General features: G+C 48.3%; 2 protein-coding genes across 2 annotated transcripts in view; both read left to right on the top strand.

Moving 5' to 3' along the window:
• Positions 1 to 240, top strand: part of KIF15 (kinesin family member 15) — a 39,129-nt gene extending 38,889 nt beyond the window's left edge. Inside the window, exon 35 of the mRNA XM_086741630.1 lies at positions 160 to 240. Within this exon, the coding sequence (XP_086597756.1) occupies positions 160 to 240 (81 nt within the window). The remainder of the gene's footprint in view (positions 1 to 159) is intronic.
• A 1,663-nt stretch (positions 241 to 1,903) lies between these two features.
• TMEM42 (transmembrane protein 42) lies at positions 1,904 to 7,845 on the top strand. The gene is made up of 3 exons (XM_086742849.1): positions 1,904 to 2,032; positions 6,581 to 6,727; positions 7,553 to 7,845. Exons 1-3 carry the CDS (start codon positions 1,913 to 1,915, stop codon positions 7,694 to 7,696), a joined length of 411 nt encoding a protein of 136 aa, XP_086598975.1. The 5' UTR covers positions 1,904 to 1,912; the 3' UTR covers positions 7,697 to 7,845.
• Positions 7,846 to 17,013: the final 9,168 nt, after the last annotated feature.

Genomic DNA, 17,013 nt, shown 5'->3' with positions numbered 1-17,013 from the left:
TGGTCTGTCTCCTCACAGGCCCCAGACAAGAATCACCTGATTTTATTTCCTCAAGTACATAGTGTATAAAAACACTTGAATAAGTGTAGATACCACTTATTTAGAAATATGAAGGGAGTATAATTTCCTTAATACCCCCATGTTTTTTCTGTTTTACAGGAGAATGAAAAACTACGAGTTGAAAATGCTTTTTTGAAAGAATTGAAAAAATGTGACATACGTAGACATGATCAGCTATAATGACACAAATAAAATTGCAGAGCCATATTTTTAAAGTGTACGGAATACGCAAAAGCCAATTGTCAAACTTGACTTTTGCTGTGGTCTCAGAATAATCAAGTATTTTAGTTCCTGGAGTTTTTGCTGGTAATAATTTATAGTGAAGAATTTTACTCCAGCCAAGTGGGCAGCTTTCAATGACATTAACACCTTCCTGTAATTTTCCAAAAACTGATTTTGTGTAGGTACTGGAAGATACTTCCTTGAAACTTTTGTACCTTGACAAGGAAAAGCTTTCTCACTGGGAACACACCTGAATATTTTTTTTTGTTTCTTTTTGTGCTTTTATTCAGATTCCTACCTCTTCTGAAATACTGTGTTTTCCACCAGAGCCAAACATTAAAAAGCACAATTTCCTTGCGATTTTTTTTTTTCTTTTTTTTTTTTAGCTAAACATAAGGTGTTTTTACTGAGGTAAAATTAATTTGTCAAATTCATTAACTATTAATACTTATAGGTTGCCTAAAAATAATTTTCATATTGAAGTTTGTTCAATAAAGCATGAATGTGAATTTAGTAATAGACTTGTAAATAGTACTTATAAATATCTTTTGGCTTTGTATTCTTTTTTTTCTCTATGTGAAATTCAGATGCTTTTAAAGCATTTTTTCCCAGCATAAACTTAGAGCAGGCTTCTATATTAGCATTGTAGGACATTCTTTTGAAGTATTTTACAGCCATTTTTTTATCAAACAAAAGTTCAAGATGTTAAGAAACAAGATCTTGAAAATATGCAGGACATTTCAGGAGTACAGCATAAGTTTATTTAGTAGCACTTTAGATTTATCACAAATAACTTAAACTTTTATTAGTGGAACATAAAGCAGTGATTTATATACCAATATCAAACACTTGTATGGTTAGTTTTTGTTGTTGTTTTGGGGTTTTGTTTTGTTGTTGTTTTTTTTTATTGTCAGTAATATTGTCATTCTATTTTTGGCTACTTTGGACAGTACTATTTTTGCCCAAAAGCAATGGGGCAAAAGGGAATGAAGAGAGATGTGTGTCAGGCAAAGGGCAGGATGCCTAGTGCATCTCTTCAGCATTTGTCTGAGGGAAAGAAGAATTTTCCCCACGTTTATGAATTTTAAAGTTGCCTAATCCTGCAGATTTGTTTACACTTGAGCTTTGATGTGGTGTATAGAAGTAAAAAAGCTGATCTTAAATGAGGGAGGTTTTTTTCCCTGTAGACAAGTAGTAATAGAGCTCAGAAGTAACTAACAGTGATTACTAACAGTGTAGAGGGGTTTGTCCTGGACCACGAAGCTGTTGTCTCCTGTGGCCTTTTTATTGTTATTGTTGTTGCCATCTTGTGGCTTTACGGGTGTTCCTCAGAGCACCTGTCTGTCTGATGTGACTGTTTCTGGACTATTTCCATGCAGGCGGGGGTTTCTGCCCCTCCCTGCAAGGGGAGGCACGATCCCTGCTGCCCCCGTGAGCCTTTCTCTGTGCTGTATGTCTGCATTGTTCTCGTACTCCTTTTTAATTAAAAATAAAGCCTTTGTATATAAATTCCCGTTCACAGGTGCATTTTTCTTTTCCCTTCCCGTCAGCACCGCAGCTCCGCGGCCGGGAACGGGGCGGCACCGCGGCGGGGCGGGCCCCGGAAGGCGGCAGGGCCGGCGGGGCCGCCATGCGGGAGGGCGGCGGAGCGGCAGCAGCAGCGGCGGCGGCCGCGGGGCTGTTGGGGGCGGCGGCGGCCGCCGCGGCGAAGCTGGCGCTGGGGCCGGGCGCGAAGGCGGCCGGAGGCTGGGTAAGGACGGCGGAGAGCAGGGCGGGGGAGCGTGGGTCTTCCTCCTGCTCCCCCCGGGGCCTGCCCCGGCGCTTCCCTTCGGAGGGGTTTGCCGGCAGAGCGGGGCGGTCTGGGAGGGCCGGGCCGTGACTCACCCCGGGGTTGGCCTGGCCTGGTAGGTGGTGGATGCAGACTGAAGCAGGTCTGGTGCTGTGTAAAAGGGAAGAAACCAGGCATGGGGTGGTTACGCCTGAAGCCAAACACAGCTCCGAGAGCACCTTTGCAGTAGTTTTATGTCAGTTTTACTTTAAGCACACGGTCTCAGTACGCTTGAGTATCAAACACTTATTCTCAGCCCTCTGCTTTGCCAATAACGTTGTCCTCCCTTTCGTGTTCTATTTCGGGTCACTCGTGGCAAGAGCGGAGAGGTGGAGCACTTGATGTCCTCACCTAGTGAGATCTCCTGGGGTGTTTCTCAAACCTCATTGTGCTTAAGGTTACACGGGCCTGCTGGCCTTTGGCCTCCAGTGTACAGTGTCCTTACCTGCAGAGGTGAGCTCAGGCACAGGCAGCGCGAGTGGGGAGAGGCGGAGAACATGTGCGCGTATCATAAAAACCCCACAGGGGAGACTCATTTAGGCGCAGAGCGGGTGATGTTATTCATATGGCATATGTGCATTTGGACTTGAAATCCAAAGGAGAACCCACAAGAAAAGCTAGATCTGAAAAAGATCCAGCCTTGCATCAGGAAAAAGAAAATTGACTTGTGCAATCATTAGAGATGGTTAAAAAAGCAAAAGCTCAGTACATACCAATCCTGTTGATCCTTTCCAATATATCAGAAATACTTAAATCCTGATACTGTTACAGATTCCCCAAAAAAATATTGTGCTTTACACTGACAGAAAAGCAGAGCATGGAATTACCGAAAAGGTTGACAGCATCTTTTCCGAGTATTTTTATCCTTTGAAATTTACAGAAATACTGCCCATTTCTTAGTTTTTTTTTTTTAAGGTGCTAAAACAAAGTGTCATGTCATTGAGGTGGAGTGTTGCCAGCAGGTCAGGGGAGGTGATCCTTGCTCTCTGCTTAGCACTGGTGAGGCCACTGCTGGAGTATCGGATCCAGTTCTGGGCTCTTTACTACAAAAAAAAAAAAAAGATAATCAAGCTACTGGAGAGAGTTCAGCAAAGGGCCATGAAGATCACAAAGGGACCAGAGCTTCCTTCTGTGAGGAGAGGCTGAGAGAGCTAGGACTGTTCAGCCTGGAGAAGAAAAGGCTCAGGGAAATCTCATCAATGTGTATAAAGAGCTGAAGGGAGGGGACACAGAGGATGGGCCAGGCTCTCTCCAGTGGTGCTCCATGACAGGACACAGGAGATTCCCTCTGAACGTCAGGAAACAATTTTTCACTGTGAGGGTGACTGAGCACCAGTTGCCAAGGGAAGTGGTGGAGTCTCCATCCTTGGAGATATTCAGAAACCATCTAGACACAGTCCTGGGCAGCCTGCTGTAGGAGCATGGAGGTTGGACCAGGTGATCTCCAGAGGTCCCTTCCAACCTCAGCCATGCTGTGATTCTGTGATTGTGTTTTCTCTGGACACATTGGTTCCTTCAGTTACTTCTTTTAGGTCAATTTTAGGTGATAATTATGAACTAAATTAATCATTTAAGCTGTAAGACTGAGTGTTAAATAAGTGCTGTAATCTTCCTAGTAGCTTAAATTTCATAGGACTGTAGACACTTCAGTGTTTCAGAGGGCTTGCTGTTTGAATCCTGCACGCTTGCTACAAAGGCATTTCTGCTGAGCAGCCACAAGGTGACAGAAATTCAAGGAGTTTTGTGTTTGAGGGAGAGCTACAGAAGTCTGGAAATAAGTCTAAGAGAGCAGCAGCCATCACTTGTGCAGCGTGGAAAGCGGCAGCAAACACGAGAAGGGTATTGACACTTCTGAGGGGTTATGACATAGGGTAGCAGGATACTTGATGGCAGCACGGAGATGAATTTCCCGGCCAGAAGGATGTGTTGTGGTGGCCCAGCCTGAGAGCGGCCTGACCAGGAGAGGTCATTTCACTTAAACAAAAGATTTCCTTTACTTTCCCCTCTCCCCTGCCAAACTTCATCTAAAATTACTTCTGCCACTTCAGGAGTGATTCTGAATTATCTGAAGTGTACACTGAAATTAATCTCTTAGAAAAGCAATCAGAACAGTAATCCTTGACTCACTGGGCTGGCTCAGCTGAGTGCTTGGCAGGGGAGGAATTTATACCTCCCTCCTTCCTTGTGGGGAATACCTGGTGATGTTCCTGTCTCTCTGCCTGAGTTCCGTTGCGATGACCACTCCTCTGCCCAGGACGCAGGGCAATGCAACCTCTCTCTGGAAGACCTTCCTTCTGGGCATGTGCCATCTGTAGAGCACACTGCAGCTGATTTCCCTGGCTCTGCAATAGAAGAAGATCAGAGGAAGAACCCATGGATTCAGGGTCACTTTTAAAGATAGCGTAGCTGCTGTGATGGTGGGAACCAGCTTTGCTCCACCACTGGTAGACTCACAGACTAATTTGGGGTGGGCAGGACCTTCAGAGGTCTCTAGTCCACACCCTGCTCTGCAACAGGTTGCTCACAACCTTCTCCAGTCAAGTTTCGAGTTATCTCCAAGGTTGCGAAGCCTGTGACCTCTGTTCCAGTGTTTGATTTCCTTTGTTTTCCCTTGTAACAGACCAAAACTTGACTTGTTCCAACATTACTTGCTACCTCCTGTCATACTCCAGTGCACCTTGGAGAAAAGCCTGGGCTCCTTCCCCTCTACACCCTTTCATGGGTGGCTGGAGACAGTAACATCTCTTTTTCTTAAGGCTTCTTTTCCCAGCAGCATACCTTGGTAGACTCTTTCTGATCCCAAAAAGAATATTCTGAATCTGGGTGAAACACAGAGGATTGTTTTCCCCTCTCATCTCTTTGCTCCCAAGTTTCCCTGCCCAGTAGAGGCTTATGTGCACGTACACAGCTGCCCTGAGCAACGTAAAACTATCTGCTCACACAGGCTGAGGGTGAAGCCAGAAGGGAAACCCCATCCCACGGTGGGCCATAACGCAGCAGCAGGGTTCTTCCTCAGAAGGCCAGTAGCAGCTGGGCATGGCTGTCCCTCTTATCCCTCTCAGCAGAATTTGTGACAGCAGCAGTGGGAGAGCAAAGTGCCTCACAAGTGGGAATCGTTTGAGGTCATTTGCCGTTGCCCTGATAAAAGTCGGAGACCATTGCCACAAGCAGGGCAAAATGAGGCTGAACACCTGAACCATCCTTCTCTGGGATGGGGTGAGCCTCAGAGGGCTTGCGCCAGCCATCGAGCTGGGATCTGCTTTATGGCCTTTTCCTTTTAACTCTGTGCTTGCTTCAGAAATCCCTGTGGCCTCCCCTAGCTTGTGGCTAATAATTTCTTCTTCTGAGTCGGAGCAGAGCGGAGTTATTGGCCCCCATTGATTCAGGCCACAGTGTGGCCGTTCCTGTGGGGCACATGCCACCTCTCAGCTGTGTTTGTTGGTGGCTTCATACCTGTATCTCCATCTGCTTCAGGATAGATCCCACCCTGGACTGAGAGAAGTGACAGGCCATGAAGGCATGATCACTATGGGCTGAGACAAGGCCTTGCATTCCCTTGCCCTCGTGTGCCCCCTGAGTGTTTGCAAGAGTCAAAGATCTGCGTGTGGTTTCCTCCCTTGGTGTCTTCAAGTCAAGTACATGACTCCCCAGGGGCTAGGGAGATGACTGCAGCAACAAAAACTATGGGTGTGGCAGGAGACTTTGAATGGTGAAGGTATTTTAGGCAAAACTCTGTCCCTTTTCCAGGCTGAGGCTTTTACATGTCTTGTCAGGTTGCCTAAGGAGGGAGATCTTTCTTGAGACTCTGGTTGACCTTGAAGGCCCGTGAATGCAGAGGTGTTTTTGTTGCTGCTAAACGCTGGAGCAGAGAGTTCTCGGTAAACCTGCTCTTCAGTGAGCATGTAAAATAGGCCACAAAGCCACTCAGCTCTGACTTTCCTCCCAGAGGACTCTGCTCTGTCCTTGCTGCAGCAGTAAGGCAGGACAGGTCACAGGAGGTGGTGAGGACCCGTGGTTTGAGACCACACTGGTCTCAGCCCGAATTCACACACAGCACCAGCCCATATGTTTTTGGTGGTTTTCTCTGGCAGGTCCAAATGCGACCCTTTTCCATACATGTAGCAATGAGTGAAGGGCATTTCACTGTATCATGTGTGCACCACGTCGTGAGCTGGAGAGCTTTCTGGAGTTGGCTTCTGGCATGGCAGCTACTGTATGCTGTCCCGGCACTTCCCAGCTTGTGGTCTGAGGTTGGACTCACAGGAGGACATGCCAGAGTCATGCTCCATCCAAGGCTGTTTCCTCTCTTCTGTTGCCTTCTGCGATTTGATAGATTAATCTTCATCTAACACCAGCTGTAATTCGGCTGTGAGCCCGCACCGTTGGGTTTTGCTCCAAAGTGCCCATGAATTAGTGAGGGGGAATGAGTGGTCGGTGAAAATACAGGGGTTTATCCCTCTCATCCTACAGCTGCCTGTGCTGCTTCGCGTCGGCTGTGTTGGCTTGGTGCTTGCATGCAACACGGTCATGTGGACGATCTTTGCAAAAGCCCTGCGACTCTCCTCCTCCTCGGCCGCTGCCTCTGTGACGACAACAGCCTCCAACTTCATCTCTTCGGTGAGTAGATCCCTTCCTCAGGTGCCGAAGCCTGGGGGAGAACAGCAATGTGGGAATGGTCGCACTGGATGCGCGACCAGCACCACTGGCCCAAAGGGAGAGTTACAAGCAGAGTGAAATGATAGAATTGGGCCTCAGCTGCTCTGCCTGTTCCTGGCAGAGGCTGTAGGTCTTCTCTGGGTGGTGGAGGAGGAAGGAAACTGCTGCCCCATGCAGTGTCTTGCAGCAGCTGTACGGTTTGCTGGACTTTTCTAATTGCCAGTGAGAGCCGGAGCTGAGAGCTTTGCTTTGTTTTGCTTTTTCTTTTGCAACACCTCACCTGTGACAAGCCAAAGCCACCCTAGCTGGGTGTGAAGGTGCTCAGCCTCTAGCGACAGCCAGAGTATTTTTGACCCGCAGGTTTTTTCTGCTTTCTTTTCACTCCCAGCAGCTGTCCACCTTGGTTTCTGTGCTCCAGCAGCTCACAGCCAGATCATGGTGGTGTCCAAAACTCGAGTCGGTGGGGCCTTTTTTTTATCAATGGGAGTTGTACAGTCAGCTGGACGTTTGGCTTCTGAGAGGTGCTGGGAATGCAGCAAAGCCAAAAATATGCCAAAATCTTGTTTGGGGACTACAGTATGGCCACGCTTCCAGGCTGGACTGTAGAGTAGGTCATCTCCAGCATCACTTGCAGCAGACGTTTCTTGTGATGGTCCCAACAGGAGTTTCCTCGAGCAGGTTTTTTTCAGCTTGACTCTCCCAGTAGAAGTCCCTGCAGCTCTGGCAGCACAAGAGGCTTTGGGGAAGTTCAGTCCAGAAAAGCTTTGTCTCTGTCTTTTCCTTTAGGCCATCCTGGGCAAGCTTCTCTTCGGGGAGACGTGGACACCTCTGTGGTGGGTCGGCCTCGCCGTGACGCTCGTCGGCCTCATGCTGCTGCACACAGCTGCGCCCCAGCCAGCACGGCTCCCAGCGGAGAAGAAGGAGGCATGATAGCTGCCAAAAGGGTCACGGTGCCATGCCACCCCTTGCCCCGAGCCGGTCTTCCTCCAGCCATGGACCTACTGACCCCTGCTCACCTGCTGATCTGCCAACTTGCAAAGTCATGCTGGTCACATCTTTCCTGGCAGGCTGGCGGTGGTGTGGTGGCAGTGACAGCCTCGAAGGGAGCTGGTCTGCTCTGAGTCAGTATTGTGGAAATCAGGGCCAGAGGCTTATCAGCTGCTCCTCCTCTTCACACCCTGTGGCTGCGGAGCTTTCCCACTTCGGGGAAGGCTGAAAGTAAACATGGTGGCTGTGGAAGGTGCCTGTGCATCAGTACTTTTCCACAAGAGGACCCATCCTGAAATAGAACAGCAGTCAGAAGTAGATGCTGAAAGCAGTTGATATTTCTGCTCTGCTGTTCCTGACTTTCCTCTCTGCCTCTTGAAATGGCCTCGTGCCTGCCCTAAGCTCCTGCTGCCTGTGAGGCTCTGGGGCCTTTCAGTAATTCCTTCAACTTCCCCTGTCAGTCACATACACCTTTTAACTTGCCATTTGTGTCTGAGGCATGCAATTTCTCTTGCCCATTCCTGACATGTTACTCACTGTAAGGTTGCTGCTCTGTCCTTTAAAATCTTAACCGGTTTTCATCACCATTCCTGGTTTTTGTAGGTCAACCTCTAATTTTGGGAGAATACAACACCCTGCATGTGAACAGGCAGCCGCTTTCACTGAGAGCTTTCACATATCTCCCCCTCCCCGCTTTAGTTGGCAGTTGCATTAACATTTGGTAAAATGGAGTTTCTCAAGCAACTTTTTTTTTTTTACACCTCTGGACGATGCTGATTCCTATTCGCACGACGTAATCAACCAGCTCAGTGGTACCCAGATGTGTGCTGAATCTTGCGTCAGTGATTGCTCTGTGGTCAGGATGAGATGCCTGTCGACACAGTTCATGTGTCAAGAATCGTTATTTCTGAGGTATTGGTTTCTTTCCCATGCCAACACATCTTGCTTTACTTGGAAATTTTTTAGTTGCAATCCTAATCGAGAAATACAATGATGCCTATAAATGTATGCATCATGCTGGTGATATCACTTGTTTGCTCTGGGCTTGCCAGGTTGTCTCTGTCTTCTTGTAGCCACAGAAAGTGAGTCACAGTTGTGGCATGTGCAGAGAACCTAAGGAAGCATTTCTATGAGCCTCTGTATCAGAACCTGTTAGGTTTGTCATGACTGGCCGATCTGCGCGGTGTCCAGCAGAAGGGTAAAAAAAGACTTGCGGGTGGAAATGCCGCTGGAGCTGGGTTCATGCCTTTTCCTTCTTTGTATCAGGAAGACGAAAAGTCAGTGTTCCCAGAAGACGGCGGGAGCTGTTTCCTCTCAGTGCCCTGCATCAGGAGAGCATCAAGAGAAGCTCATGGCATCTGGCAGCCATGTCCCAAGAGAGGCAAAGCCTTTGCCCCCGGTGTGCTCATAAGTCTTTCCCTCCAAAGAGAGGAGCTGCATGTGTGGTGAGGAAGAGGGCAGAGTACTCCCAGTGCCTTTCTTCCTTACCACCATGAGTGTTTGCACCTGGGGAGCTCTTTGGGTAGCAGCAGAGGTAGAAAGAGTGGGACATGTCCGGCCACCTGGGAAGCGGGGAGTTGACACAACACCCCTCACAGGTCTGCAGAGATGACAACCAGGAGCTATGCATTTCTAAGTACATCAGGTCTCCTTAGACCTTCATACAGAATGGAGAAATAATGAAGGCTGCAAGCCAGATTTGGTTGCTCTTGTTATTAACTCTCAGCCATCTCTAAGCCATGGCCACCTATGCACAAGCAGCAGGAAAAGGACCAGACTCTCTCCTCTTTGGTTAATTTGGCTATTGCTCCTCCTCTTAACACACCTTTTGCAAAGTTTTTTAACATGAACTGTCTCAAAACTGGCATGTCTTTACTACAGTCGTTGTTAGAGGTCAAGGTCTAGGGGATGTTTGCACAGGTGCAGAAATTGTGGGCAGCATTTTACTTGGTGATGCTGACTTCTAAGGCGGAAGAACGTAAACTAGGGCTGTAAATTCACTGTCATAAATATTTGAAGATAGGAATGGAAATTCGTTTTCCTCCAGTTCCTGTGGGAGGAAAAGATTGCCCGAGTAGGGTGTGTTTTTCGGCAGAATCCCTCTCCTCTGTGTACACAGGGTTTGGCCCACCTCTTGCCAGCATTTCCTGTCAGCATGGGGCCAGGGCTGCAAGGAAGGCTGCAATCGCCGGGCGCTTCTGGTAAATGGATCATGTGTGGTCATCCAAAATGTGGCTGGAGGTGATCTCAAAAAGGAGTGCCGGCTTTTCCAAATTAAAACACTTGCCAAAGCTTGGTGGCCGAAATTTAGTGTTTACAGATATTTTACACCACACACACACACAAAAAAAAAAGTGATGTGAAACTAATGAGCGAGCTGTGTTTGAAGAGTGAGTGGTTCCAATGTGGTAGACCTTGTAAGGTGGCTCAAGATCATGGCCAACCATAAAATCTTGGTTTACCAGGGCAGAGGGTGGGTTATCCTTATGCAGGAACTACACTAGTGTGCTTGTGCAAACTTGAGCCAAGGTGTTTTTAGAGAAGAGTCTTGGGCACGCGTTTCTGCTCAAATTCCAGCAAAATACACTTTTGTTTGCATATCTCCCAGGCATTGACTGTAATGAGTCTTGCCTGCACGTTCCCCTCGTTCTCAAACACAACCTTAATTTTTCAGCATCTTGTTCATCAGATTTCCTCATGTAGGGCTATACCGTGTCATGCTTTAAACAGTAGAAGAAGCGGGTGCCTAAGAGCAAGGCTCACAATGTCGCTCATGAAGATTGAAGTAAATATTCTTGAATTCATGGTGGGAAGCATTTTGAAAAATCTGTTGTATAAACAAGGTCCAAGAGTATTATATTCTAAGGTAAATAATGCCTTGTATACCTTTACAAGGAACAAAGCCAAATGAAATTATAGTTGCAGTTGAACCTTAAAGCATAGTTTGACTGATTAGATAAGGAACTATACATAAAACCTGAGAAATGTCCCTGTTGTCTTTGACAAGGAGGCACTGAAACTTAGAAGGTTTGTACAACAGCTCGGTCATAGCATATATCAAAATAACTTGAAGGACGGTATGTTTACCTGGCTGTAGTGGGAGATAAGTGGTAGAAATTGATGCGATAAATAAGATCGGTAGATTGGTCTGCCAAGTTTGGTATATTTAAAATTTCCAAGGAATTTGATTCAGTGCCCTGTGTTGACCCTTCAGAGATCTTAAATACTGATCACATCGCAAGGGTGTCACACACACACTTAATTCCACTAAAATACTGCAAGCAGTGGGTTTTTTTTTTTCGAAGAAGGAAGTAACGGTGACTTAACACATTAGAAAAATGGTGCCATGGCTCTGACCTTGGCTACCACAGAAAAAACATTAAGTTATAAATAAATGGGTACAAATCCTGATGTGTTTGTGGTGCCAGGTGCTCTGCTCACCTTCTGCAGAAGAGCAGCAGCAAGCCTTCATTTTGGGGGTTCGAGAGCTGCGGAGGGGAGTTGCACAGTTGCGCAGGGTGGGCACTTGTCCACAGCAAACAGCACAATGCCTGCAGCTCACTTGGTCTTGGAGTAAAATCTGAGGTGAGCTCAACTCAGCGGTAAAAGCCTTCCCAGAGGAGCCAAGAGTTTGCCTCTAAAAAGGAAGTGTGGAGGGTGTTGCACCACATCACCTGTTAAAGGAAAGGATTGCAAGGAGACAACATTCCTGAAAATGTGGTCCTGAGAAAGAAACAAAGTAGTTTATACTGTAAAGAAACACCTAGCTTCAGGCAGAAGATGGTTGTTGGGCTAGGTGTTTGAGTGCCCTTTGTAAGGCAAGTCTGTTTCTAGATACCTTAACACAAAAAAAAAAAAGATCAGTGACTTGCCTGTAAAATCTGAAATGGGGTCCTGGGTCATGGGCAGAGTAGCAGGAAGGCCTCAGGGAGCGAAGCAGGGCTGGTCAGTCCCGTTGGTGCCCTCAGGGCCCTGATGTAGTCAATGACTACCTGTGGTGTTATGTCCAGTGCTGGACCCTCCCAGTTCAAGAGGCGTGTTGGGAAACCAGTCTGCCAGAAGGATACCAAGATGCTAGGGGCCTGCGGGGAGAGGCTGAGGGATGTGGGCTTGTTGGAGAGGGGGAGGCAGCTCAGGCTGACCTGATAGCAGCTGACATGTTCTTGGAGAGGAGTTACAGAGGCAACACAGCCAAGCTCTGCTCTGTAGAAATGGCCAAAAAAAGAGGCAACAGGCGCAGGTTATGTCTTGGGAGTTTCCAGCTGGCCAACAGGGAAAAAAAGTCACCTGGAGGTAAGTTGCCCAGAGAGGTGGCAGTCTCCAGCCATGGAGGTTTTCAAGGCTCAGCTAGACAAGACCTCAGCTCACCCAATCTAGTGTTGGAGACCATCACATCTGGGCAGGAGATTGGACTTCCTGTGACCTATAGACGGATTTCATGGGCAACACCATCTATAACTGAAGCTGGTTTGCCCTTTTGCCTCCAAGTTTGGCAGTTCCCGTTAAATGCTACTGCGTCACAGAAGTAGGAGGTTATTCCTTGAGACACCATACAGGCCTAGGCCTAGGCCACCAGAGGCTTGTTGGCTAACCACAGAAACCATAACAGACACTTGCATATGCATCTGTAGCCTGAAAACAAAGAAAGACCCCACTATATGGAGCTGCTGATAATGAAGTGCTTTGTGTATTTGAACCTTTGCTGGTTGAGGAGACAGCCTGCTGCATGCAAAGGTCAGCCTGAGGACAGGCTGGGAGAGCTGGGGCTGTTCAGTCTGGAGAAGAGGAGGCTCTGGGGAGACCTGATAGAGGCCTTCCAATACCTAAAGGGGACCCACAGGAAAGATTGGGAGAAACTTTTTAGCAGAGCCTGTTGTGATAGGACGAGGAGTAATGGTTTTAAAATAGAGGGAGGTGGATTCAGATTAGACATTAGAAAAAGATTTTTTACAATGAGGATGGTAGAACACAGGAACAGGTTGCCCAGAGAGGTGGTAGATGGCCCATCCCTGGAAACATTTAAGGCCGGGTTGGATGAGGCTCTGAGAAACCTGATCTAGTCGAAGATGTCCCTGCTTCTTGCAGGGGAGTTGGACTAGATGACCTTTGAAGGTCCCTTCCAACCCTATCTAGGATTCTATGATTCTATGAAAGCTGATGATGGCTCCCAGGGCAGGGTGACGCCAACGGGCTGCAGCAGCCCAGCATGGAGTGACCAAAGTCTGGACCTTGCAGTGCTCCGTCGCGCAGTTGCATGCAGCACTGCAGTAACCCAAGTCCAGCAGCAGCACTTGACATACAGAGAACACCAGTTGGCCTGCTGAGCAAGCAATCAGGCAGTCTATTCGCTCTCCACGGAAACTTTTTTTATTTCTGACTGTTTAATAACACTCTTAGTTGTTATGATTTTTCCTCGGAGTTTAAGGAAGAGTGTGAGTGGCTGTGCTAATTGCCAGGAATTCCTAAGCAGCTCCCAAGGGGTTGCTGGTGCCTGGGGAGCTCCTGGGTGGGGCCTCCTGCTTCCGTTTTGCTGGAGCGTCTACACACCCCACTCACCCCTGTGTGATTCTTGCACGTCACAAAGGCTCCACTGCGATAGCGGAAATGGGAAGGCTGGAAAGAGCCATGGTAAGTGAGGTGTGGTACCACCACTTTTTGGAGGCATGTACGTTTTTTAACTCATCGCTCCATCTGGCTTGGGTCCCAGGCCACTATGGGCAGGGGTTTCATCCCACCTGAGGGACCTGGGGCTGGGGCTTGGCTGTGTGAGCAGCTCACCTCCTCCCCTGGCAAAAGCAGGGCTTCTTCATTTTTGCAGCAAGAGTTGGTCTACTCTGCGTGGCACTGTGACCTGTTGTGTGTGCACGGCCTGAACATCAGCCAGGGCTTCGAAACTAATTGCTTGCGGTAAAGCAACACTCAGGTAGACATGAGCAGTGCCCCGGGGAAGGATGAGGCATTACAAATGCCAAATTTCCTGCTGACGAGTGACTGTTTCCTCATCCAGACAGGAGGTATTTCGAATGACTCGTGCCCTTCAGGACACTCCTGAGTTAGGCAACTCACAGGCATGGCTCTGCTAGGAACCAGCACCGCAGAAGAACGCTGCCTAAGAAAACCTGGTGGGCATGGAGCTGCTCCAGCTGCCCACCAAGGTGAGAGCATCTCGTGCTGCTGTGAAGGGCAACGACCTGGATGCTGCGAAGAGGGGTGAGCAGGAGTATGCTGGCTTGGTTGTTTTTCAGGACAAATAACCACAGATCTCTGCCCTCACTCAATCCCACCATACCAAAGAGGGTACTGCATGTGACGTCCACATGTCTAGGAGTGGGCCAAAACCTGTGCACCCACCGTGCTTTGGGTCTGCTCCCATGCGGCATGTAGGACAAGTCTCCAGCGCTGGGTGGGCAGGACCAGCTCCTTCCTGCAAATCCTACTGGTCTAGTGTTCTGGTTTTGTTTAGTGAGGGGGGGCCTAAGGTGGTAGCTTCTGTAGGAAACTGCTAGAAGTTGCTCCCTTTGTTCGGTGGACTCGGCCAGGCCTAGGGTGGACTCGCTGCTGGCCAAGGCCAAGCCGATTGGTAGCAGAATGTTCCGTGATAACGCCTCTGTGATAACATAATTAAGAAGGGGAAAACAAAAAAAAAAGAAAAGAAGAGAAGATGTGAAGCAGCTGAGCGGGGGCAGAGAGGGGGAGGCGCGAGCCTTGTGGGCCTTGCAGGCCTCACCCTCTGGCCTCCCGCCGGGCAGCCGACTGGGCCCAACTCAGCCCGGCCCGGCTGCAAGAAGTGGAGAGGAGATGAGAAGTGAATGAGATGTAAAAAGGATCCTGAGAGGCATCTGCCAGCCTGTTGTGAGGAATGGCTGCAGACACCAAGGTCAGTGGAAAAGGAGGGGGAGGAGTAATGCGGCTCCTGGCCAAGATTCCCCTGCAGCCTGTGGTGACGACCATGGTGGAGCAGGTTGTCCCCCTGCAGCCCATGGAGGTCCACAGAGGAGCAGAGATTCACCTGCAGCCCGTGGAGGACCTCACGCCAGAGCAGGCGGATGCCTGAAGGCGGCTGTGGCCCGTGGAGGGCCCGCTGGGGCAGCTTTTCTGGAGGGACTGCATCCTGTGGAAGAGATGACCCACACCGGAGCAGTTTCACGAAGGACTGTGTCCTGTGGGAGGGACCCCATGATGGAGCAGAGGAGGAATGGAAGGAGTTCTTCCCCTGACAATGACGCAGCGGCGTGAAACAACGTATGATGAACTGACCGCAACCCGCATTCCCTCTTCCCTCCTGTGCTGCTCAGTGGGGGAAGGTAGTAGAGATAATGTTAAGCTTGGGAAGAGGGAGGGGTGGGGGGAGGTTATCTTGTTCCCTGTCTCATTCTCCTGCTAGTTTTAGAAATAAAAGAGTATTTTTCCTCAAGTCGAGTCTGTTTTGCCCATGACGGTAACTTTAAGGATTTCTCCCCATCCTTATCTCAAACCTCGAGCCGTTTTTTCCTTATATCATCTGCCCCTATTCTCTCGGAAGGTGGGGGGAGTGAGAGAGAGACTGCGTAGTCTGGTCCCTGTCGGGGCTGACCTATGACATCTAGGAAGGTTCTCCCTTGCCACCACGTAGCGATTGCTGTCACGCTGCTGACTGGTGGGGATGCGGTATGTCTGACCTGTAGACTGTGTACATCTCTATGTATATAGACACGCACACCCATGCAGACAGATGGGAGAAGCTGTCGCACCACCCCTGCAGAAAGAAATGTTGCTTGAAGACACTGGCATGCAAGTTTCTGTTTTCTCACTTAGACATGTGCAACCAAACACATATCCTGTAGGTGGGAAGGTATTCTGTCAGCGTTTTCCTTGTTCTCTGAAGGTGTTTTTAATATATGGATAAACTATTTTATCCCTGATTCAATATTTGAACTATTGATTTCCTTGCCCTTACCATTTATTTTTTGCAGCCCTCTTCTGCTTTATTTTTCCTCATGCCTTTTCATATTGTTTGCTTTAGGTGTAGTCTGTGGATGTGTGTCCACACTGCAATCAGTCAGTGTGGTCATACATGCACACTTGAAGCTAGTTCATGGGTCAGTGGCAGCAGGGTGGGTACGGCCCTGGAGGAACTGCACCCACCCCGTTGGGCCCTCGCCAAGCACACGCCGCTTCTCCTTGTCTTGGGTCTCTTGGTGGGGTGGGACGAAGGTGCGAGGGGTGAGTTAGCCGGCTAAAAGGACCATTCAGCATGGAAAAGAGACGGTGGTGTTTGTCACAGGGGCTGAGAAGACAGTGAGTTGTGTGGAGAAAGTAAGCCAGCCTAGCTGTTGACTGTCTCCTCTACCACAAGGACGGGGGCCGCAAGGGAAGCTCGAGAGCAGCAGCTTCAAAGCCAGAGGAGATTCCTTCTCCTGCGGTGCGTCATTCAGCTAAGGAACTCCTAACCATGGGATACAGCAGACGCTGGTGGTTTCCTCGGGTTCAAAAAGGAGGCAAATTTATTAAATTAAAAAAAAAAATAAAAAAAAAGCCACTGTCTGGAAGAAGTGACACAATGGAGATTTTTTTTTTTGTCATTTTTTTCCAGGAAATTATAAAGAAGTGTTTTGCTGAGAAGCAGAAGTACCTTCTCCTGAGTCATTTTAGTCCAGTACATAAAATAACCTTCTCAGCATGGGGGCTTACTTATTTTGGTGTTTCCAGTGCAATAGTTCTACAAGAATTTCAGTGAATTGCAGGTCAAGCAGTCACAGTAGTGAAATCCCCAGTTCAACATTTACACATAGCTGATCCTTATATCTAGACTAATTTTGCAATTTTGCCTCTTGCATCTCAGCGAGGGAAGGAGAAAGAGATCTTGAAAAATAACCAGAGAAGATATTTTAACATTGTAGCATTTTGACTTGCTGTTAAAGCAGTTCAGCATTTTTCCAAGATGGCCTGGCCTAAAATCCCAATTTCCTGTGATGACCACAGGACTTCAGGGCAGGGAAAGTGCTACACAAGAGCGTTTTGCCTGAGCAGGGATCACAAGGCCATAAGCCTACATTTGGTGTATGTGTGGTTGTGGTCTCTGTTTTATCTTTGTCTTTACCTTCTACAGGAGCAGACTCCCTGGGTGGTCCCGGGTTGGGCACAGAGCAATACAGTTTTCATTCTTTCTGGAGGTAAATGCGCAAAACTAGTCACCTACATCCTTAACTTTACATCCAAAAACTCTCTTTCAAGGTTCAGTGAGAATGAAACAATGGAATTTCTGTAATAATTTAATTGGC

The sequence above is a fragment of the Chlamydotis macqueenii genome, chromosome 2 (genome assembly GCF_036417535.1).
Source record: "Chlamydotis macqueenii isolate bChlMac1 chromosome 2, bChlMac1.mat, whole genome shotgun sequence".
NCBI classification, from domain to species: domain Eukaryota; kingdom Metazoa; phylum Chordata; class Aves; order Otidiformes; family Otididae; genus Chlamydotis; species Chlamydotis macqueenii.
This window is presented reverse-complemented; position numbering and strand designations above follow the sequence as displayed.

What these genes read in the sequence shown, in the direction of transcription:
- TMEM42 (XM_086742849.1), top strand. Translation starts at nt 1,913, where the DNA reads ATGCGGGAGGGCGGCGGAGCGGCAGCAGCAGCGGCGGCGGCCGCGGGG. An exon ending in CGAAGGCGGCCGGAGGCTGG is followed by an intron (nt 2,033 to 6,580) that starts GTAAGGACGGCG and finishes CTCATCCTACAG; the next exon opens with CTGCCTGTGCTGCTTCGCGT. An exon ending in CCTCCAACTTCATCTCTTCG is followed by an intron (nt 6,728 to 7,552) that starts GTGAGTAGATCC and finishes CTTTTCCTTTAG; the next exon opens with GCCATCCTGGGCAAGCTTCT.